Source organism: Platalea leucorodia (genome assembly GCF_965183815.1).
Source record: "Platalea leucorodia genome assembly, chromosome: 20".
Taxonomy (NCBI): domain Eukaryota; kingdom Metazoa; phylum Chordata; class Aves; order Pelecaniformes; family Threskiornithidae; genus Platalea; species Platalea leucorodia.
In genome coordinates, this window is record NC_138842.1 from 1,032,110 (window position 1) to 1,056,144 (window position 24,035).

Sequence of the window (24,035 nt, forward strand, 5' to 3'; positions counted from 1 at the left end):
CCCCTACACCACTGGTCACGCCCCTTCCCCCTCTAGCCACGCCCCATTCGCGACGAGCCACGCCCCCGAAGCCGCCCTCCCCGTGTGTGGCCACGCCCCCTCCTTGACCACGCCCCCAGCGGCGGCGGCACGTGCTCCCCCCCGCCGAATGCCGCCGCCGCCGCCACCGCCCCCTACCCCGGGGCTGCCGGAAGTCCCTCCCTCCGGGGGGAGCCCCGCGTCACTTCCGCCCGCTCGGTCCGGCATCTCCAATATGGCGGCGTCCTGCGGCTCCTCGCAGCTCCCGGCCGCCGAGCCGCCGCTGAAGATCCCCAAGATGGAGGTGCTGTCGCCGGGCTCGCCGGGAGCGCTGAGCGACGGCAACCCCAGCCTCTCCGACCCCTCCACCCCCAGCGGCGCCTCCCCTCTCGGCCCGGGGCCGGGGCCGGCGGCCGGCGGGGCCGGGCTGGGGGGCGGCGGCGGCGGGGCGGGGGGCCGCGGCGGGGCCTCGCCCTCCGTCTCCTTCTCCCCGGGCGGCGCCGCCGCAGCCGCCGCCGCCGCCGCTTGCCGAGGGATGTCCTGGACGCCGGCGGAGACCAACGCGCTGATCGCCGTCTGGGGCAACGAGCGGCTGGTGGAGGCGCGGTACCAGCAGCTGGAGGGCGCCGGTACCGTCTTCGGCAGCAAAGCCCCCGGCCCCGCCATGTACGAGCGCGTCTCCCGCGCCCTGGCCGAGCTGGGCTACGAGCGCACCCCGTCCCAGTGCCGGGAGCGCATCAAGGTACCCCGGCGGGGGGCGGAGGGCTCGGCCCCGGGGAGGGGGGGTGATCTCCCGGGGCGTCGTTGTTGGCCCCGGGGGGGGAGGAAGCCCGTCCGTGGGGTCCCCCCGTGCGAGCCGGTTTCCCGAGCATCCTTTGGCGCTGCGTGCGGGGTGGCTGCGTCCCCAGGGCTCAGCCCAGCCTTCGGGCCGGGGGGTGGGGGCACCGCATCCCCCGGGCTCCATCCCTTCAGGGTCTCCCCTGAAGCAGCCTCTGGCCCTGGCTGTGGGCATCGCCCGGGCTCAGCCCAGCTTTTGGCGCTGGATTTGGGGGCACCCTGTCCCCTGGGCTCAGCCTTTCGGGGTCTGCCCACGCAGGCAGTTTTCCGGAGCATCCTCTGGCCCTGGCTGTGGGCATCCCCCGGGCTCAGGCCAGCCTTTGCCCCTGGGTATGGGGGCACCCCATCCCCTGGGATCACCCCATCAGGGTCTCCCCACGCAGGCAGTTTTCCGGAGCATCCTTTGCCCCGGGGTGCAAGGGACCCTGTCTCCTGGGCTCAGCCTTTTGGGGTTTCGCTGTGCTGGCAGCTTTCCAGAGCATCCCTTGCCCCTGGGTGTGAGGCACCTCATCCCCTGGGATCACCCTGTTAGGATTTCCCCCTACGCAGGCAGTTTTCCGGAGCATCCTCTGGCCCTGGCTGTGGGCATCCCCAGGGCTCAGCCCGGCCTTTGGCCCTGGCTGTGGGGGCACTGTGTCCCCTGGGATCACCCCCTCAGGGTCTCCCCATGCCAGCAGTTTCCTTGAGCATCCTGGGTGCAAGGCACCCCGTCCCCTGGGATCACCCTGTTAGGATTTCCCCACGCAGGCAGTTTTCCCGAGCATCCCTCGCCCCTGGGTGCCAGGCACCCCAACCCATGGGTTCACCCCATCAGGGTCTCCCCACGCAGGCAGTTTTCCTCTGGCCCTGGCTGTGGGCATCCCCTGGGCTCAGCCCAGCCTTTGGCCCTGGGTTTGGGAGCACCCATCCCCCGGGCTCAGCTGCCTGGCTCCCCGCAGCACCCAGTTGGCATCTCCTGGCCCGGAGCAGGCAGGGTGCCGCATCCTGTGGGTTCAGCCCTCGCACCCACGGCCTCCAGCAGCATCTTTTGGACCCGCGTCCTTTGGGTTCAGCCACTCGGATTCCCCTGCGTGGGTGGCCTGCGGCTGTGTCTTCGGTCCTGAGCGGGGGGGGACGCAGCGTCCCAGCCGTTCGTGTCCCCTTGTGTGGACAGCCCCCGGCAGCGTCCTTTCCCCCGGGTTTTTGGGGCACCGCATCCCCTGGGTTACCTCCTTCAGCCTGGAACGTGGTGGGCAGCTCCCCTTATGTGTCCTCCAGCGTCTTCTGGCCATGACGGGGTGGCGTGAGCTGCTCCCTCACACCCCCACGGGAAAAGGGGGCTCCCAGTTACTCCCAGTTACTCCAGTAATAAGGGGTGGCTCGAGCTCTGGTTGCCATCTCACACTTGTGGCTCGCTCCTTTGCTTTGGAGTTGCTTTACGGGGTACAGCATCTTCCCCTGGCTCGCGCCAGAGCGTGCCGCGGTCTCCGAAACCTCTTTAATAATTGAGCCGCGTTAAACAGGGCTGCGTTTCCTCTGGCGGCGGGTTTGAAAGAGGGATCTTTCCAGTTGCATCATTCCCTGGGGAAAAGGGAAAGGCTGGGTTTGGCGTTCGGCTCCACGCGTTCCGCTTTTACGAAGAGGAGATATTTGGAGGGACTGTGGATGGGGTGGGAGTCGCTGCAGGGTTTCAGTTTATAAACGTGAATGAAGCTTGGAAGGACAAATTAAACGCTCCGAGCTCCCTCCGGCTTTTATTTTCCCCTTTCATGACCCATTAGGCTGCCCGTGCAGCCGCTTAAAATGCCGATCGATTAAAAAAGCAACGTCTTGTTATTGCTAGGGAGCAGCGAGGCCGCTTGTTTCTCCGTTCCTCTTCTCATCCATTAAATACAGCTGTGCCAGCCCAGCCAGGCTGGGATTCTCCAGGTGTATACACCCGGGCTGCCTTTGATTTGCAAAATACGTGAAATAAGGGATTCTGCAGTATCGAGGATGCTCAGGAATAAGTCAGAGACTCACCCTTCAGTGCCTGTTAATTAGAACAGCCTTCGTCCCTGAAAGTAGGTGGTCAAAATGAAGCAACCCCCCTTCCTCCAGCTGTTTTAGTTTCCTAATGTATTTTCCTCGTGTCATCTCGTCGACTCCGTGTATTTGCTGCTCGGGGATTTATTTTCCTTGAACGCATCCAAATTTTGTTTTTGAGAGGAACCTTGCTGCACGGCGAAACCTCTTTGAGTCTCTTGTTTTCTCCAGGTGCTCGTTGCTTAAATCGGTTCTTCCGCGAAACTTTGGGCTTTGCCAGAGGCTGATGCACAATGGCAAAGTTACTTGAGGCGGTTTGGCTTTGTCCACGAGACTCCAATGGTTTCGGGTTGCAGTGGGAGTTTATGCAGTGGCTGTAGAGGACCGCTACCCCAATTTTGGCTCATTAATGCTTCAGGAGGTGCTGAGCAGCTTGTGAGGAGAAGTTTCGCTATTAAAGCAGACGAGAAATTGCTGTTTGCCTTCAGACGATGCTTTTGGATGGAGCGGGTCGCAGGTTGCGGCTGCTTTGGGGCTGGAGTAAACGTTTTGGTGGCTGCTGGAAGATCCCATCCTCCCAGCAGTTTGTGAGCTTCTTGCAGAGGAGGACTTCTCCCCCTTGCCCTTCAGAAGCGATGCTTGAACACATCTTTGCCTGTGAAATGTTCAAGCTTGAAAGAAACCGCGCATCAGGTACATAGCAAACAGCGTAGAGGGAATAAAAAGCACAAGGCGTGCGTTTATCACCTTGCAGTGGCTCCAAGAGCGGCTCTTGACGGGCCCGTTCGACGGTTCTGGATCAACACGCGATACGTCGGGGCGCACTCGTCTTCAATACCCTAACATCTGGTTGAAAGGTCCGGCTGGAAGGGGGTTGTCCGCTTTCCATCCGTGTGCTGTCCTGTGCCTGTCCTCAGGCTGTCTGCCGGGTGAAGAACAACCGTTCGACGTCGGTTGTGTCCGGCTCCCTACACCCGTCATGATATTGCCTGAGCTTTTGCATCTCCAAATCCCCACCGTGAGGATCTGCGTCAGTGCAGTTGTCTGGAGGAGCAAAAATGGGACTTTTTCCACAGCCTTCAGGCTCGCAGTTGCTTTTTCACTGGAATGGCCGTGAAACGAGTGCTCATCGAAAGCTGGGGCTTCTCAGGAGAGCCAAGAGTTGACCTTGTTACGGGGATTATTGAGGCAGTTGTGGTAGATGCTGCCAACCTTAAAATCCCAATTTTTCTAGAATTCCAGGCAGGATTGGCTGCTCGACTCTGTCAGGCTTGACTGAGAGTGAAAATCGCTCCAGGGTGTGGAGGAGCCGGTGCCTGAAGTCACCTTTAAGACCGAGTAGGACGACTTGAACATGCTGTTGGAACAAGGGGAGGTTGCAGGCACTTCGTGGTCCTCCGCTGTCGGCTGGCTGAGCTGAAAGCGGAGCCGGGGAGACGGTGATGAAGGAGCGCTTAGCTCCATCTTCCATTTATTATCCGTAATGCTCCCTATTTCCATGATTTTACATACTTTGACTTAATGCCCATCAAGGGAGAGTAGCGTGAGGATTTGGTGGTGTATTCTAAATGTAAATTGTGCTTAAAACCTATCAGATTCAGCTTATTTTATAAATGCGTTTTAGATAAGGACTCGATATTGGCTTTCTTCAGGACACCTGCCTTCCCTGGCCTCTGCCCAGTCCTGAAGAGCGAGTTAGAAATGAGCTGGAAAGGAAAAAGTCAACTCCAAAGAAGAAAGTTTTCCAGTTGTGTCGCGTAGATGCATTCTCTCCTAATTCAAACAGGATGCAAAGTAAGGCCCCGCTTCAGATTTTCATCTGTCTCTTACCATCTGCATGTGCTTTTCTGCACACAAGCAGCGCTGGCCTGCAAGCTGGGAACAAGCCTGCTGTTGGGTTTGAGCCACTCTGGAAGTGTCTGTTTCAAATTTAGGGATTCACACGTAACCGTTCCAGCAGCTTTTCCTGGTTTCTTCCTTCGGAAAGACACCTCGAATCTGACTCGGTGGCTCTGAGGTCGGTGGATTGGTGAGTTTGGCAGTCGGAAGGATTGAAACGTCTCGATTTCTGTCTGTTGGGTTCCCAAAAAAGCTGGCTTGTGCTCTGGAGCTTCCTCATCCTGTTGCATCCTTAATCCTTGCTTATTTAGTAACATTCTGACTGTCCCTACGACACGTAGCTCTCGTTAAAGAGTCGTTTACTAAAGTGCACGTGCTTTGCATCCAAACCTCCTGCTATTTCCGAAGTATTCTGAAGGATTTAGCCTGGTTTGTGTATCCCAAAACTCGTCACCTCTCTCCCGCGGGGCACGGAGAACCTGTAAGTCCTAAGGTTCGACCTTAGCGCTGGTGTTTTAAGGCAGGGGATGAAATATTTGGCAAAACCCTTTCCAGACTCGCCTGCTGGTTTTGCGCCCTTCGCCTGGCGATGTCGTTTCAGCCAGGGAATGGGAGGTTAGCCCTTAACTCGAGTGCTTTTAAGGATGGAAAACGAGCCGTCGCCTCGTGCTGTATGAAGGCCAAAAGCCGATGTACCCAGTACGTATTCTTTGCCGTCGCGCTCCCTCGCGTAATACGCTGGGACGTCATCGTTTCGTCCTCTTCCAGCCTTCGCACGTGGCTGCAACGGCAGGGAGATGCTCTGGGAAGGCGCAGATGAGCTCGGGTGTTACGGTTGCTGCAGAGCTGTGCGAGCCAAGGGTAATTTTCAGGCAATAAAGGCTTGTTTTATTTTAAAGGAGAGTTCTCGAAATAACGAGCTCCAGTTGTTCTTTCGATACTGGATCTTATGCATTTTTTTTTTTAAATCTGCGGAAGAATTTCTGCTTCTGCTGCACGCATCTTTCTTCGTTGAAGGGGGAATCCAAGACTCGCTCTCCTGACGGCGGTTTGCTTAGCGGAGCTGCGAGAGCGTTTTGGTGCTAGAAATTCCCTGGCAGTGGTGGCAGCTAGCGAGCCTTTCTCGAGCAGAGAGAAATCCCTCCTTAAAAGTTGCCCTTCGGCAGCGGGAGACTGTTAAAATTAATTCAGGGGCATTTTTAACATGTCATTTCTTCAGCTACCGAGGAGACGCGGGTTCTGCTTTTATTTTGCGAGGGAGCCACTGTAATTTGTTCGCCTCTCCCTGGAGTCGGTGCCAAGCCATTTATTCAAAGAGGAGCGGCTCCAACTCCCGGCTGCAGGAATTTGCGCGTCCCGATGGCCAACCCGCTCCCGTGGCCTTGGATTTTCTGTATGTAGCGACCTCCTCCTCGCCCCGGATGGGTGACTGGAGGTTTCTGCTGGGTTGTGGTTGTCCGCGAAGTGTGTAATTTTCTTTTTCAAAGGGAAGACGCTGGTTAAGCGCTCGTAGAGAACGTAGGCGCAAAGGGGAGAAGCAAATGCCGCGAACCCACATGAAACGGGAAGGAATGAAAAATTACGCCCGAATATCAGCCGCTGGTGTTCTCTTGCTTTAAGCTATATGTAAAGCGACGACGACGGGGGCTCGTTTGTAACGGGGCTGTGGTTTTAGCTGCTTTACGATGTAAGCAATCTCTTTTTAAATCTTGCGTGAAGTTGTTTTTGAGGAAGGAAAAGCTGCGCTAACTAGACTATCTCAGAAGCGATGCTTGCCAGGCTCTCGTTTGACCTCCTGCGCAATACGGGAGATTGGATTTCACCCCAAATTGCATCGTGAGGTCCGAGAACATCGAGCAGAGCGGCTGGCTTTTAATTTGAAGATCTCAAATGATGGAGCATCGGGGACATTTCGTAGCAACCAGCCAAGCGTCCACCTTCAAAACAGCTTTGCCTTCTATTTCTTTTGAATGCGTTTTATCTTTGTCTTGTGTTTATCTCAGGCCCAGATGCTCATCCAGGTAGCTCCACCGGCTGCGATGTGTGCGGATGGTGGTCAAGTTACCTCCGGATCTTTCTTTGGCTTAAATAGATTCAGATGCGCCGGCTTTTCCAGGCTGGGCCATTTCTTGTCGTTCCTTGAATCCTCTCCAGCAGCCCAGCTTCTCGCTGGAGGATCTCACGGGCCCCGGTAGGTGGGAGCAACTTTCTGTTGACATTTATAAGCTGGAAAAAATAAACTCTCCCGTGACAAGAAACAGATTAATTTGTTTTACTCCTTCTTGGATGTATCGTGGGGCTGCAGTTGAGGAGCATCTCTGGGAGGAGAGCGTGACGTGGAGTGAACCCTCTTGCAGAGCAGCTGCATCCACTCTCTCCGGCCGGGGTATTTGCAGAGCGGTGTCATGCCGGTAGGAATCTGTCTCGCTTTGCACGTGCAGGTTGAGCGTCTTTACTGTCCCCTGGCTTCTGCAGCCGTCTTGTGAGTCTGTAATACTCTCACCTGCTTGTTCTGGCGTACCTGGGTCATCCACTGCTTGTTGCGTGGGTGCAAAATGATTCCCAGAGGGAGCTGGGAGCGAGCCGGCAGGTTATCCTGTTGAGACAGAAACAGTTGATGGCCAGGAACTCATTGCAGGAGGACAAACTTGCTAAACTTGAACAGTAAATCTCAGTTTGGGAGACTTGTGAACATGAAATCTCAGTTTGGGAGCACGCAGTTTTTCCCTGTTGTGCTTCTTGACTATGGAGGACTTGGGAAGGTGTTAAAAATCCTCCTTCTGATTTTTTTTATCACTTGCCCTTAGCCAGCACATGCAGGCAGGTGGAAATTTTGAGCATCCCGGTGGCATCGGTTGTACCAGACGTCAGGAAAGAGTGCCAGTGATGGCGATGCTGGAGGTGCTGGGGGGTTGACCGTGGATTTTTATTTATTTTAGAAGTGACTGGATGCACCTGCAATGCTGTGCAGAATGAAACTGGTACAAGAGCACGCAGCCTCAAGCGCCGGTGTGGGGGCGGATTTGCTTTCCTTACTCTTCCCAGCTACGCTCCGTCCTGCGAAGCGTAGAAATTTGGGGGCCAAGTAGGTGATGCTCCGCGGACTGCTGTGCTCTCACCAGTTACCCTTGCCCCCTGGTCCTGGTGAAAATTTCTGACCTACGCGAGAAGCTTCCCCCGTGGTGCCACCAGATGCTTTCTGCCGCTCAGCTGAAGCTTGTTTTGGAGAGGAGCCTTTTCCCTCCCACCCGCAGGAAGGTTTGTGCTGCTCTTCATCTTCTGGAGGGGCTTGTGGCCTTGCTCTGCTCCTTCATCGGAGAGCGAGAACCGGCAGGGAGCTGAGTCCGCGTGGTCTCTCGTGGCTTGCTGGTAGCGGAGACAGGACCTCTTGCGTACGTCTCGGACCTCTTGGTTCAGGCTGCTGCACTTTGGCCTTTCCTTGAAAGGCAGGCAGGCTTTGCAGGGGGCATCAAGATGTCCCGATCACAGTGGATGCGTGAAACTTCGAGTTTGCTTTTAGGAATGAGCAAGGCAGTCTACTCAAACACAGCCTTCGTTGCTCTTAAGTAAGTAGTGATGGGTTTTAAATGCTGTTTTTGAGCAGGTCGTGCCTAGGACTAGGTTGAACCTTACTCGTGTCTCTGCAAGCTGAGCTCTGTCTGTAGGACACATCCATCCCATCCAAACTCTTCATGGAGCCAAAAGTCGCTGGCTGTGATGGGTATGGGCACGGCAGAGGGTTCTGCTGGTCTGCCTACTCTAACTACTTACTCTTCTTTTCCTCCAGCGCTGTCTTAAACCAGGAGCTCAGCACGCCGGGAGATGGAGGTGCCCAGCCATCTGCCCTTCTGCAGGCAATACTGGAGAGTCTCCTCTCCCTAGGTGTCTAGCCCGATTAGCATCAAATCCCCGAGAAGGGTATGAATGATTTTATTCTTGGCTCTCTAACAGCAGCAACCAATGGAGCATCTTCGCAGGTGGCGATTTTGAGAGACGAGGTGTAGCCCGCCGCTGCTGCAGGGAAGTTCATCGTCTCTTGGCACCGCGTATCACGGCGTCACTTCCTCACCTAGCCGGGCCGCAACTCGTTATACCCTGGCTTCGTTCCCTCTTGGTCGCTGGCAAAGTCCTGCCTCATCTAGGGTGACCTCTGCAACTGGCTGTAGCGCTTCTGTAAATAATTCCCATCCAGGCAAGAGGGGATTTTTTGAATATATTTAATTGTGATTTAGAAATTGGCTGCGGTGGAAAGGAAGGACATCCCTTATCTGCCTTCTAGGGTGACTTTGTCTCTTCAAGTCATTGTCCAAAGAGATCTCCGGTTCCTATCTCGATCAGGCGCTCAACTTGTCTGCGTTCCCCCTCACCACCCTTCTCCCCTCAGGACATTCCCATCTCTTTCCTTGTTCTGTATCGGAGACCTTCAGGCCGGAGCCAAATCCTTCGGGAAGTCCCTGTGCATTCGGGTGCATCAGGGTACGATTGAGGCTTCGCTCTTCAGTGCAAAGCGTGATTTATTTTGAGTGCTGGCATCTCTCCGAGTGCCGTGATCCAGCAGATGTGCAGCCAGCTGCGGGGCCGGAGCCTTCGCCAACAGGTCGGCGGCAGCTCCTGCGGCGCACGCCCACGAAGTTTTAAGGGTGGGTTTGCAGGAGGCTGCTGGTGTTTTGCAGACTCGGCGTCTCGTGTTGGAGATGCGTCGAAGTTGTCGGCCGCCTTTCTGCAGCGGCGTACGGCTCTCTCAAGAGTTTAAGGTGCTCTTTCTTCTCCTTTTATTCTGGATAGACCACAGAAATAGGACTTGTTGCGATATCCCACGTAAGTCTCGCGTTCTCCTGCCTCGCACGCATCTTTTAACCTAAAAGTTGATGAGCTAGCACGTTGAGCAGAGCTATCAGACTGTTGTAGACGGTTCTGTTTCCTTGTGCTCCCACCAGCCAACTCAGGAATGAAGATTTCAAGAACTTTCACTGTGCCGGTGATCCCTACGTGCCCTACAACCCCTCCAGGCTTCAAAAGCTGTTTCTTTTGTCCCGGTATATTTTCATCTCGTGTAGCTTGTGGCACAATGAGGAAGGAAGCTATTTGATACCGCCGGTCTTAATTCGGGACGTAAAGCCAAGAGCTCATCTCTCCCATTAAGTAAAAGAGCATTTTCAGAGCCGAATGTTGTGCTAAGTGGTGCTCTGTGCCATCGGGATCCCTTCTAGGCCAGCTGCTATCATTTAATAAACTTAAATAGATTAACTTGGACACACCTGTAGGCCACTGAACTGCTCTGCGGAGCCCGTAGCATCTCGCCGAGTCTCAGATCGGGGATCTGGAGTTTCTTGTGTCGGACCATCTCTGAGGTTCTACGTAAGAAGCTGACTGTGGTGTTGTTCTCCCTCGTCTTATTTTTTTGCTGGGAGGAGGACTGTGTCTGCAGCCTTCCTCAAAGTCGCGTCCTAAGGCTTTTCTGACGGGTGTTTCTGGTCGTCGCGCTGCAGTTCCTGCAGAGCGATCGGTTCTCCTTCTTCACTTGTAGAGAAGATGAGGGCTCGTAAGTTAGAAACGGGGAGAAAATCCACGCTGAGCTTTTTGACTGTCTCATCCTTTGGATTTCATAATTATAAATTAAGTGGGGATAATCTGTCTTCGTATTGCAGGCAGTGTTGCAGAACAATAAGCAAAAGCCTCGGTCTCTTCCAGTCTGTGCAGTCACTGGGCAGTTATCAGGTCTGTTTTCAGTTACTTGTCCTAAATTTACTGGTTTCTTGTCTATCTGTATCAATATATGTATGTGCACTTTAGGAACCACGGAGCAGGAGTTGAGCTGGACACCGGGAGGAATAGAGGAGGTGCGTAAGAAAAACCTCGGTCTTAAATCTTGCCAATCAGAATAACCTGCGGGGAGAAAAGTGTCTGAGTGCTAGAAAACGTCCAAGGGAGGTTTCCTGAAATCCGAGCAATTATTTAGGTCTTACCAAGAAGAAAATGGTTGCGGGAGGCACGGGCAGCCGCAGAGGGAGAGCCGTTGCTCTGGTCCACCTCGCCCCTGCCACGCAGAAGCCTGCGGGTATCCATGAAACGGAGCCGACGCATGTTATTCGGAGGTGAACAGCACTTAAAAAAGTGGTAGGGGCTGCCTGGTGGGGAAACTGGGGAGTGCCTCCAGCGAGGAAAAGCTAGCGGCAGTCTCGGTTCTCCAGGGAGCGAGACCAAGGAGCCACCAGCTGCTTGGCCGCAGGCCTCGTGGTGCTTTCAAAAGCACCAAATTTTAGATTCTCTCGCTCCAATTTCAGACTATCCGTTGCCAGAAACGGAGGTAAAAGATGCAGCGAGGTCCGAAAGCATCTAGGCGGTAAGCGCAAAAGTACTCTTGACTTGCAAGAGAAATGAGCAATGAGAGCGTTGCGCTTTTATTTTTGCCCCCTTTCTGCCTTGCTCCCTTTAATTCTTGTACTAGTCTCTGTTGACTGGATGCTAAATTATTTTCACGGTACAAGAAGCCAGTCTGCAGCCTGAATGAAATAATTAATTACTACTAGGCTACTACCCGGTGTGAGATACTCGATAACTCCATCGGTAGGGTGAGATGTTTGAAGCACAGGCTTAAAATAGAGCAAGTGGCTGGGGAGGTCGAGCGTTCCCAAGAGGGCTTGGCCAAGAGTATTGACGTTTTTGGTTAACTGCGCTGGAGACGGTTTGTTTAGCTTAAAGGCTGCTAATAATATCAGCTAGAGGCTCTAAATCTGCATTTAATTCCGACGGATAAGCCGGGGCAGATGTAAGAAGTGGGGTTTGGGAAATAGATTTCCAAAAATCTGACTTGGGTGGATTTTAGAAAGAGTCTGGGAGGGAAACAGGAGTTCGCCCGCATCGCTGGGTGAGATTTGAGCTGAAAGGAGAGAAATCGGAGTGACAAAGCGAAGCGATGCATCCTCCAATGTGCTTTTCGGGGCAAACCAGGCCATTTAAAACTGCCTTGATGGGGTTCTCGTTGCCGAATTTTAACAACCAAATTTATCCGTACCCCCAGCCCCAGGGAACCCGGTTTTCCTCCGGTGAATCCTGACAGGTTTCTTGGCCGGCTCTTTGGTTCCAGGTTGAGATAAGCCAGTTTTCTACCCCGCTTGCAGATGAAAACTTAAAATTTGCTGGTGTCCACCCAAAGAGGATCTGCCCGTTTATCCCAAGGTAGCGAAGGCAAAATCGGGAAGGGTTCCACGTTAAACCGCTGAATAACTCTGGTGCTTATTGCTGCCTGTGTGTTTATATGGTTTTTTTTTTTTTCCTTTAATTTGGTGTTTTCTTTTTATTTGTGTGTGTGTGTTTGTTTTTTTTGAAACAGCAGGGTAAAACTGACTTGCTGCTTAGCAGTTTTGCTTCTGCCCCCAGGGCTCTGAATATCACGAGGCAACTGGTTAGAAATGTATTCCTTTCCCGCTGATGCTGTTAAACCGGTATATGAGGAGCATTAGGTAGGTTTGAGCTTTCTGGAGATGTAAAGGTTCCTTTTGGGGGGAAAAAACAAGTGGTTTTTGCAATGATGTGCGCTTGAAATCTCTTCCAGTCCTCCAGAAAGCACGGTGACAGGACTAGCCTCCCCAAATTAATGCCTCTTTTGAACTCCAGAGGCGGCTTTACCATTGAAGCTAGAACCTGAGCAATCTGATAAATTTAATATGAAAAACAATGTTTTCTAGCACTCAACCAATCCGAAAACCATCAAGATCCAGCAAACCGGGGGCCCATCATGATCTTTCAAAACATAGAGTTAAAACCACGTTGAGGGATGCGCATAAAGATTTTTTTTTTTTTTTTTTTTCCTCCCAAATATTTGCGCGTGTCGCTCCGGATCAGGGGGGAAATGCGGATGGAAATCGTAGGCTTACACAGCTTTGCATCGCTGTCGCGTGGCGACCGCGATGCAGCGGCTCGGCCGTCGGTGCGGGATGCTAAAGGGATCACCGCAAGTAGACCAGGTTTTTGCATCTGTCTTTATGGGAGGTTTCGGCCTCAGCGGTCATTTTAAAGACGTGTTAGAGCCATCGCAGTATTGTTTCTTACTTAATGCTTGATATCGAAGTCTGGGGATTTGGAGCATTATTGATTTGACCTCTTTTAAATTTCAGCAGCTTCACAAGAGGCAGAGTGAGTTAGTAAGGAATGCAAAATATGTAAGTAATATATATTTTCCTAGCTGAATAGCTTAGGCATATACATTTTGTACCTTGTGTCTTCTTACCGGAGTGAGGAAGGTTGGACCCTCTTTGCTTTGGGGGACTCTTCTTTCTCTTTTCCTTTCTCTCTCCTCCCCGCTTCACCTCCTCCAAGCTGCGGGCACAACACCGGCTCTGCTTTCTCCTCCTCGTAGTAGGTGTGCATTTTCTTGGCTCGTTGGTATCTCTGACTGGGGATCTCTTGGTATTTTTATTTTTTTTTTTCCTACGTTACATAGCAGATCTGGGGATTTTTGTTTTTTGAAGCGGGGAAGAGAATAAATCACCCGAGTTAAATCTGACGAACCTGTCGCTGCTACGCGACTTTGTCCCGTGTCGTAGATGTTAATGTTAAATCGCTGCAGCGGGAACGTCGGATACGTATGATGCTTCCTGGCCGGCGTAGATTAATTCGGGAGCGTTGCATTTAGCTCGTGAGCGTGGGGCAAATACTGATCAGCAGAAGTAAAAAAACCACCCTAAACTCTGCCTAGCAGCCGTGTAACTGTCTGCAAGTGAATGTCTGCTCTTCCAACCCATCGCCGCTGGATTAACCCACATTTTTTTTCTGTCTTAGACCCTTCGCAGGTGCTACAGCCGCGTGAAGGAGCACGGCGTGGGGAAGAGGAAAAGCAGCTACACGTTTGAACAGCTGGAGCAAGTGTTTGGGCAGGGAGGATGGGATTCCCAGCCCTGCCAGCCCGTCCTCATCAACAGCAGTGGCTTGTACCAGGAGCTGGAGTCGGACGGCAGCACGATGGAGGAGTATTCGCAGGAGGACTGGGGAAACCACAGTCAGGATCTTCATTGCTACCAGACCGGCGAACAGGAACTGGGTAAGAAATCCCATCTTGGCGCATCTCCATCCTCGGATTTTACCTCCGCTCTGTGCTCATACCCATCTCACACATATATCTCGGTACTGACTTTCACGTTTCGAACATAATGCGCTCCAGATGCTAAACACCTGACGTCCTCCAGGAGAAAAGGGAAAGAAATTCATCATCAAAAGCAAAACCGAAGTATTTTTAGGCTCAGGACTTGAGTTTAAAGAGCCCAGTGAGTGGAAGGGCCGCGTGGCCGCAACCAGTGGAGGAGGAGGTGGCAGTGCGTTCCCTGTCTCTCCTTCCCTGCTCAGTCCTACTCCCCTCATGGGATCAGGGCGATATTTTCCCTTTTAGCAGGACCCCGCTTTGGAGGAGGTCCTTGGGCACCAGCTGAGCCCGGGGTTACCATTCAAAGACTTTAAATTATGAACAGGTCTTCAGACCGCCGCTATTAATACCGATAACTGTAAATGTTGCTCCTTCTTCCTATATACCCTATCTGGTATGTTTGTTTTAAATATATAAATATGCTTATATCCAGATACGTGGCCTTTTTTAAATTAAAAAAAAAAAAGGCAAGCAAGCTCACACTCCAGGATTGAGACCTAAAGCAAACTGCTCCGCATGCTTTTCTTGCCTGAATTATTGGTGTCTCTGCCTAAGAACCAATATATTAATTAATTGGGAGATTTGCCTGTTGCCTGTGGCTTATCGAACTTTGTCAAACAGAGCAAGGTACCACATTCTTGATGGAAAACGCACGCTGACCTGAGCAGTGTTGTCAAGAAGTGGGCTTCTGGAAGTATTTTTCTATCTCTTGAGCCACCGATCTTACCGGTGCGTGCTCCTCCCTTGCCTGAGCGAGGGGGTTATTTTCCCGGCGGAAACTTTAAGTCGATCAACTTCAACGGAGAACGTTGGATGGTGAATTGGATAAAGGCTCTTGGTGCGATGAGTTTGTTTTTTTTTCCCGCCCCTCGTGATTTGTAGGATGAAACAGGGAGAGGAGGTGCAGTCACGTTATCTGTACGCATTTGTGTTCAGGGGACTGGTGAGTTGGGATGCTTTGGAAGAGGCTTAAATCGCAGTTGAACGTTAAAATTTCCAAGTTGGCTGGTAACGGCGTTCTGGTTCTCTGAGGCTTCTTCCCCAGGGGATTTAAAAGTCAGAAATAGGCGGGAGAGAAATGGCGGGGAGAAGATGGCGTTACAAAACGTATGGAAACGACAGCTAATTCTATCTAGTTTGACTCGTTCCGGTGAGTCAAACGGTGGTCGCCTGGTTCGCCGCCGTTTTCCTTCAGGCAAATCGGAGATGTTTGTGTGCGATATTCTTAACACTCAGAGAAGTTAGGAGAAAAGCATTTAGCACACAACATCCAAATGGAATACAGATGCATTTGTTCTGGTGCCTGCTCTTCAAATGTGCCATTGAAAGCAGAACAGCCCTTTTTCTTTCTTTTTCCATTTTTTAAACGATGTAGTTTGCAATTAAATGGATTTGTGATTTAAGAGCGGGAATTGTGGTCTTGTCTTTCAAAGGTTTTGCACTTGCAGAGACAGATTCAGATCTTAACTGATCACATTGCTTCTAAGAAAACAAAAATAATATTCAGTTATGGAGGATTTAGGAACTGGAGCTGGCTCGTGCAGAACTTAGCGGACTGCCTGGCCTAGGAAGCAACTTCGAATTTTTATTTATTTATTCTTAATTTCAGCCTTTTTTTTTTTTAAAAAAAAAAAAAAGCCCCAGTAGCGTTATTTAAAATATAATTGTCTTGGAATTTTACCTTTCAGATGAAATGCCCACCACAAAAAGAACATTAAAGATAAAGCAGGAATCTTCAGAAGACACGCAGTAAGTAATTTATGAATGTTTTACCCTGGAATGTATTTCCCTAGAGATGTTGTGCAGGAGGGGAGGATATTTGAAACTTCTGATTATAATTATAAATACATTGTGCAAGACTATTCATAGAGTTGAATCTGCTTTATGCATTATTCCAGTTACCTCAGAACATCTGAAAAGCTTCACAACTCTGTCTCTTGGCTTCGTCATTCAGTGAAACAAGACTTTACTACACGAATGCCAGGACTTAAAATGCGGATAAAATACACGTCGGATCCGTTGGGGCTGCGTGCGGGTTTTGTGACACGAGGATCTATTTGTAATCTCTTTTTTCTTTTTCCATCTACCTGAAGTTTGCCCCTTTGGCTGTAAGGAAAAAAGAGAATAGAGGAGGAATAGAGGAAAGAAAGAGGGAGAAGAGGGACCCAGCACCCCGTAGCAGTGTGTACTGTTGGCCTGGAGGGAGTAACGCTCACAAGAAAAGCTCACGCCTTCCCCCTCCTCGGTGGGAAGGCATGCCAAAGCTCGTGATTTTATTTTTATTATTTTTATAACTTTCCAGAGCTGACATGTAACCTTTTGGATCTATTTAATCTGACGAATACCGCAGCATTTCGAATGCTTTGAGCACGCGAATCTCCCTCGCCTTGCCAACGATAACACGGAGCATTTTAAAAAATGAAAGGAATTGTGCCGTACTTACTCGGACCGGGGCTGCTTTCTTCCAACCTTTAGGGTTTTAAAACCTGCAGGGTGGCTGTAAATCTGTCCGCGATGGGAGCGAGCCATGGCAAATGGGCTCGCGGACCCTTCTGGGTGGCTTCCGTGCACGAGCTAATTCGCAGCGTCATCTGAAGTCAATCTGGTATTTCCTACGCTGGAAAACCAGCTCCTGTAATAGTAAGACAACAGAGGCTTTTTACTGTAACTAAATGAAAAAAAAATCCTCCAAAACCTAAAAAAAAATAAAAATAAAAAGAAGCTTCCGTTGTCACGGCCTAGCTTCATCAAACTCCTCCCTTCAGATGGATTTTCACGGTACCCGAAGGTGACTTTTTTCTTAACGTGGAGCAAATTCAGTTTGGCTCTCAAATTCAGAGGTGAACTGGAGAAAACCAACTTTTTCCAGTGTGAACATGATTATCGCCTCTTTGAACGGTTTCTGTGGGCTGTTCTGGGATGATTTTACCTTTCGAGGCCTGCTTGAGGGCATTGCATAGAAAATAATCCTGAATTTTCTGAGGTGGAGGCTCGCACTGCCTGAATCTTCCTTTCCAGGTTTTGTTCTGTAGATGGACGGCTGGATTAGATTTGGTAGATTAGATTTTTCAGAGTTTTTTTGGTTGTGTTTTTTCCCTCCCAAGTTCCCTCTAAAATGCACAGAAATCTCTGAATTCTGGGGCGTTTTGTGAAGCGTGCAGGTGTAAGCCCACCTTACGCGCTCAGTGGAAACACAAAGCATCTTCCAACACAGATTTGCTGAAAATTAACTTTTTCCCCCCGCTAGGAGAGCAAGGAACTTTTAAACTCCGACTTAGTAGATTAAAAGCAGTCAGGAGAAGCATGGCCAATACGAAGATAAGCTGGGTATTTATTTATTATCTTCCAAAAATAAGATTGCAGCTATTCTTAAAAGCCGCAGATGATAAATAGATGCCAAACTTTTTCATCTCTTTGGCCAGCGTTTTAAAATACGTATAACTTACTTCAAAGAAGGCAGGGCTTCAGTTTGTCAGCGTTTTTGGTCACGTGCAGATTTTCAGCAGAAATAATCTCCATAAAATGGGAGGGAGTGGCAGGGCATTCAAATTCTTCGCCGAACCGCGTGCTGCGATTTTTGACATGGAGAAATGACGGCGTGGCGATGCCGGGCTATAAGCATGTGTCGTGCTCAAAATCTTGCCTTTGCTTATCGCTTTCCCTCCTCTGGGATTTTGGAAGGATTTTTGGAGGGATTTTGGGGAGCTAAACAGCTTGCGGAAAACTACGGGAGCAGATGTGCGCCGTGACATTATTTTCCTAGCAGAGGGTGGGAGAATGCCGCGAAGATGCTCGCTATGGGAAACATGTCGCCGAGCTCGCTGGAATTTCTTCTGGCTCTTCTTTTCCTGACAAAACACATGGGTGTGAATCTGCGGTTGCTATCGACTGCCCGCAAACCCGCAGAAAGAGCGGCAGCTCGCTTCGCTCCCGCCGCCTGCGCGGGGTTCAGCTCCTGCCGGCTCGGCCGGCGCCGAGACCTCATCGTGCACCAGCAAACCTAAGGCGTTGTATCTCTGAGCAAGCTGCACGGCACCTTAGCACGGACAGCGCTGCCTCTTTTAGCTTCAGGTAGGAAATAACTGGTCTCCAAAGACATAAAGATTTCCCGTATTGCCCGGGTTGCCTTATTTTCAGCGGCGTAGGAAGCGAAGAGCAATAGGTAAGCTGCGTCCGGGTCCCGTGCTCCGTCAGCTGGACTCTTCTTCCCCACATCGGCTCTGCTGTTCCATCCCCTTGGCATGCTGCTGCCTGCAAATAAACTGTTTTGAAAAGTTGAAACGCTGCTTAAGACTCTGTTCTGCTATTTTAAATTCATTTGAGGAGTGGTTTTATTCGCTGTGGGCTTTGTGAAGATGAACGAGAAAGAGCTTGGGGAGCTGGGTCCTTCACTGAAACCGGCTGTTTCAGCCTCCTTGAAGTCTGGTTTTGTTTGGAAACAGCGCCTTAAAACAAATCTGCGCCACGTCTTTCCTCATTTGAGTTGCAAAAGCTTCCGAGGAGAAAGAAATGCGGTCTGCGGCACAGAGGTCGTGGTTTGACGCTAGGGTCACGGCCAGCTCTAGGGCACCTTCGGCAGATGAAAAATGAGATTGCCCTGTGACACGCGGCGCTGACACAGGGTCAAACCTCTCCTAGCTCAGATTTTTCTCTCAAAAAAGAAATAATGGTAACAATTTGACTCTTACAGCTTCTACCTCTGCCCAGGAGATGCTGGATAGAGCCTGGGAAAGCGAAGCTCAGCGGGGCGACCGCTGGTGTAAGCGGGAAGAGGAGACGCTAAAACCGAAAAGCAGCGCTTTTTCAAATCGCCTTTTCCCTCTTGCTGCCTCGTGCTCGAAGCGATGGATTCCCTCCGTGCAAAGCCCTTCTCCTCTCCCGTACGCGAGGTGCTGCCGGAGATCATCTCTAGTGAAATTATTCCTCTTCCCAGCAGGAGCGGTTTGATGAGTGACTAATTTTTTTTTTTTCACCAGAGCTTCAGCTCTATTTTATGCTGAACTAAACTTAGCCAGAATATTTATAGTGTAATTAATAAAGGTGGGGGCTCTTTTTTTTTTTTTTCCCTTAGCTCTGTTCCTCCACTGTTGAATGAAAATCTACCCACGCTGCTTTCTCCCGTCTCTGGGTTTGGATGGGACTTTTAAATCGCGTTCAGCTGTCTGTCTTGAGTCGAATGAGCGTGTAACAGCGATCAAACACAGGCTCCGCGCTACTGAACCAAGTGCCAAGTCAGCGCTCACCAAGGCCCCTTGTCCGTCTGGTCCCCTTGCCCATCTGGTCCCCAGAAAGTGAATTTCCACTTCCAAAAATTAAGAAAAAAAGACGTTTTCCAAGCGTAGCAATGCTGCGCTGCTCAGCATCCGAAGAAGCGTCGGGGAAGCTGGAAACTTTGAAACAGTTCAGCATTTGTATGTAAATATAAACGGATTTGGGGTAAATACGCGTTTTTCTTGTATGGTGTTTCTCTCCTTCGCTGCTAGCCAGGGCAAAGGGGAAATAACTCCTCAGAAGTAACTTAAAATAAGGAATGGGAGGTGGTTGACGATGCGACAGGCGTTTTTAAAACCCCCTGGCTGCAACGTGGCTCTGCTTGCCGAGCAGGTCCCCTCCGTGGCGCTCGAGAAACGCGGTTACGCTCTGATCCTGGCGGAGATGCGCTTGCCAAAAGGCCTTTTGAGGTCGATCCGGGAATCTTCGGGTGTGGATGCTGCCAGGAGCTGGTTGGGAGAGGGCGGCGGGCTGATGGACGCGGTCCCTGCCGTCGCGGCGAGGAGCGAGCAATCTCAGCCCGGCTTTGGGAGGCTCGGCTTTGCAGAGCTGGCGTGCCTCAAACCGCTTGACACGGAGCTCTCTGGTCCCAAACCCGGCGCCTTCGCTCTGCCCCGGCGGCACCGGATCGCCTAAAGGACAAACCAGCGCTTGGAGAACCGTCCCAACATCACGCGCGTTATATTTACGCCTATAAAAGCGGGTTTTTTGACAGGAGAGGCTGTGAGGTTGGACCTCTCCAGCACCGTGGGAAGGCTCTGCAGCTCCCAGTTTCTTTGAACATCAATACGACGGAAAAAGCGACCTTCCGATCCACGTAGGAATAAATATTGAATAAATATTGGGCAGAAATGCACCCGTCAATGTCTCAACCCCAGGCGTATCCCTGTGCGGTGTCATATCTGCTCTTAAAGACCTTCGCGGCCCTCACCAGTCTTGACTCCGTCGGGAGCTGGTCGGAAAAAGCTGATTTTAGGGAGTTGGAGCGATCTTTGCGAACGCCGGGAAGGAGCCCACGAGAGGAGGGAAGTTCCCGTGTGCAGAATAAAACCAGTGTGAGCGGAGCGGGGAGTGAAGACGTGGTACGCTCTCCCGCTGGGACGTGGGAGGAGGAGGGACGGATCCTCGGGGATTCAGTGACCCCCATCCCCTTGCGGTTCGGCTTTACCGACGCAGCGCAGCAGCTAAAAGGGAGGAGAGCTGCGGGGAGCCAGCTTTTCAGTCCTGTTTGTTGGACCTGGAGAGGTTTCTCCGTTACCAAACGAGTCGTGTTATCTTCCTACAGCTTTGATTATAGGACAATAACTCCTAAAACGAGCAATTCTCCCTGCTAGCTAATTACGCCCGAAGCCTCTCATTCATCCCGGAGGAAGCTGTTCCAGCTCGCTTCAGGCTCTCTCCCGAGCGCTTAGCCAAGTGTCAGCCTCTCCGTGGAAACTCGTCTTCGATGCCGGCGGCATTACCGGGCACGAAAAAACTCCGGGATTTCATTACTGGATATGCAGGGGGATTTCTGCCGCCCGTCGCGCGGCCGGTTACGGCGTCGGTTGTGCCCAGGCACCGGGCGCCTTCACCGGCGTCTTCCACTCCGCGGGGTCGGTGCCTGGAGCATCGGGACCGAGCTTTTCGGAGCGGCTCGGCGCTTGCTTTGCGTTTTTTATCATTCCAGCCCCGTTCCCTCGCATTAATTTTGGAGTCCCGACAAGGCGGAGGCGTTGGGTTTGCAAATTAGGGACGCAGCTCCGGTCGCCTGTGCCAGACGGCGTGCCGATGGGAACGCACGGCTCTAAGGAATAACTCCGAGTTTATTTATCGGTACCAGACACGCGTTTGCTTGCAATCGCTTTGAAGTGGCGCAGGTAGGAGCGGGACATTTCCACCGCGTGGTTTTTTGGGGTTGGGAAGAGAAGGAATCTTTCTCGGAAGCTGAATTTGGGGATTTGTTGGCTCTCGTTTTCTTTACCGGCTTATCTCCCGCCGAACTTTTTGCATGAAATCTCATTTCCAGCAGAGATCGTGGCTCGCTTGAGATATCAGCAGGAGTTTGGGTTGGGTTTTTCTTTGTTTTCGCCGAGATGGATTAAAAAAAACCCAAACTATCGGATCTGTATTTTCCGAAGGTGGGTGCGTTGGCCGGGATGGTTTCGCGGCTCCGGTTTACTGACGCCTTTATCCTTCTCTCCGTGTCTTTTAATTTCCAGGAAGCGCGACGTCATGCAGAATATTATGCAAATCTTGGAGTCGGTCCAGTTGAAGTGGGAGCTGTTTCAGAGCTGGACGGACTTCTCCAGGCTCCATCTTTCTAACAAACTGGCCATTTTCGGCATCGGTTACAACACCCGCTGGAAGGAGGATATTCGTTACCACTACGCCGAGATCAGCTCGCAGGTACCCCTCGGCAAGCGACTCCGGGAATATTTCAACTCGGAAAAACCGGAGGGTCGGGTTATCATGACCAGAGTGCAGAAAATGAACTGGAAAAACGTTTATTACAAATTCCTGGAGATCACCATCAGCGAAGCCAGGTGCTTGGAGCTGCACATGGAGATCGACTGGATACCCATCGCTCACTCCAAACCCACCGGAGGCAACGTCGTGCAGTATTTATTACCGGGAGGGATCCCCAAAAGCCCCGGCTTGTACGCCATCGGTTACGAAGAGTGCCACGAGAAACCCCCCTCCCCTCTGGCCGAGCACCGGGGGCCCGATCCCGGCAACGAGACTCAAGGGGAGCTGGAGGTCCCTTCCCCGCAAGCCTCCCTCCGGGTGGATATGGAATCCGCCCGGATTATCTACTGTTACCTCGGCATCGCTGAGGTCCGGACTCTCCAGCAGTGCCTGTTTTTACATTTTCAGGCAAACACCAAAACCTTCAGCAAAGATTGGGTCGGGATCAACGCCTTTTTATCTCAGAACTGCGTCGTAGAGCCCGGTGTCTCACCCAAATCCATCTACATCAAATTTGTGGAAGTGGAGAGGGATTTTCTTTCCGCCGGCTCTTTGGTAGAGTGCCTGGAAAAAGCCATCGGATACCCCTTAAAATTTAACAACTGAGTCTCGTCCTTCATAAGGATTAGGGCGTTCCGCCCGTTTTTTTCCATCTCGCTACCAGACGCTTTCGGATCCTGTCCGTTCACAGCCGGGCAAGTCGGACTTTTCCGCCTGGAAACGAGTTTTTGGGGTGATAAGAGGCTTGCGGGGCGCTTTCCAGGAGCTCATCCCCAGCAAGCCAGACGCCTCCCTTGCCAGCCGGCCCGGCCGCTTTTCCCACCGGAGCGGCGCGGCGAGGAGAAACCCCCAGCCCGTGAAACGACTGTAGGTACATTCCACATCGGACAAGCGCGTACACGTGGCGTTTTCATACGAAAAGCTGGGTTTTTGTTGGTTTTTCTTTATTCCACGGTGTCTCGTTTTTACGCATCCGTCTCTTAAGTGTTATTACGGATCTGAATAAATAAGCAATAGATAACGGCAAGTTAAACCTTGAATCACGTTAAAGGAGACTGTTTTTCAAAGCCACCCTTAGATACTATTGTATATAATTTAGAACTTCACTTTTTTCACCCGTCAAGTGTTCTCCTCTCTCCGAACAGTGTTGCCTGCAAAAAGACTTTGGTTTCTGTGATGTATTCCACTTTACTAGTAGCGTTGCCATATCCGCTTTTATTTTATTTTATTTTTTAACATTAAAATAATTCCTGGCCTTTTTATTTTTCTTTTTATTTGGGTTTTTTTTTTGGTTTTCTCTGGGGGTTTTTTTTTTTTTTGGAGTTCTAGTTAGCCTCTTTGTGAGAATAACCTGGCAGCTGGGAAACTTTTTTTTTTTTAATTATTATTATTATTTTTTTTGGTCGAACCGTGCTTATGGATACAATCAAAGCTGTGAGAACGGGGAAGGGGGGTCTGGGGGGGGGGGACACGGGGACGGGAGGGACACGGGGCCGGGGGAGGACGCATTTAATGCCTTTTTCAGACGTGTTGCTATATAAACCCCATTATCTCGCTGGCTGGCGCTGGCGGTTTCGGTTGTTTTTTATTTTCAAAAGCTCATCGATCGGTGAAGTTGTGACATACGATGAATGTGTCGGTCCTAATAAAATCAAGCAAACATCGTCCGGGCTTCGGCGAATGTCTTTCTCCTCCTCGAGGGGGGGAATTTACGGAGGGCTTCTCCTGGGATATTTCCACCGGGATTTTGTTCCGGGGCTCGTTATGGGGAGAAATGTTTAATTTGTTTATTTTATGGCGGGGGAGCACCGTTGGAACCGGATTTTTTTCCCTACGGAGATGCCCGAAATGGAAAATGTGAGGATCGTTGCCTTCGGATGAGACGGCGGAGAGAGGAAGAGGAGGAGGTCGCTGCTCCCAGCGCTCGAAATAAGGGGGAATCGCCCCAAAATCGGGGGAGTTGCCCCAAAGAGCCCCCGCCGGGAGCCGCGAGGGAGGCGTCGGACGGAGCAGGAGGTGAGATTGCCAGCGGGAAAAAGGGGAGATCCCGGTGGGATCGGGCCGGGTCGATCCCCCCAAAGCCTCCTGGCTCCCCTGGGATCCTGCAATGCTGCCGGCGGCCAGGCTGGATTTACTGGGGGGAGACGAGGGCGAGAAGGGATTAATTCCCCCCCCTTCCTCCTCCGCCGCCGTCTAATCTCTCCTCTCCCGCTTCCAGATCTGACCCCGCTGGGATCGAGGACCGGGATAACCTCGGCCGAGCCCCGGGATTCCCTAAAATCGGGGAGCTTGATCCCCAGGGGTCAAAAATCCCCCGAAAAAGGATGGTTTGAAATTTATTTTTGAGGATTAATGTGTTTGTCGGGCGAGGGGTGCTGGAGGGGGTGCTGCGGGCGGGATGCGGCTGGGGGGGGGGTTTCAGGGTCACCCTGGGGGGTGACATTGGGGTGCGGCATGGCACCCCCCCATTAACCCTAAT

At 51.6% G+C, this 24,035-nt stretch overlaps 1 protein-coding gene across 21 annotated transcripts; it reads left to right on the top strand.

Moving 5' to 3' along the window:
- Positions 1 to 253: 253 nt before the first annotated feature.
- Positions 254 to 22,853, top strand: MSANTD2 (Myb/SANT DNA binding domain containing 2; the record flags this gene model as incomplete). 21 transcript variants are annotated; one of them, XR_014230233.1, is made up of 9 exons in its annotated part: positions 254 to 760; positions 10,347 to 10,416; positions 10,492 to 10,538; positions 10,658 to 10,793; positions 10,983 to 11,041; positions 11,720 to 11,877; positions 12,032 to 12,161; positions 12,816 to 12,860; positions 13,480 to 13,518. XR_014230233.1 is itself a non-coding variant. In XM_082330560.1 (5 exons), 5 exons carry the CDS (start codon positions 254 to 256, stop codon positions 22,160 to 22,162), a joined length of 1,725 nt encoding a protein of 574 aa, XP_082186686.1. In that variant the 3' UTR covers positions 22,163 to 22,853. The 21 variants fall into 21 exon arrangements, 9 of the variants coding, with proteins under 9 accessions (XP_082186686.1, XP_082186682.1, XP_082186681.1 ...); XR_014230228.1 differs by having other exon boundaries at positions 10,347 to 10,538; XR_014230229.1 differs by having other exon boundaries at positions 10,347 to 10,538; positions 12,079 to 12,161.
- Positions 22,854 to 24,035: the final 1,182 nt, after the last annotated feature.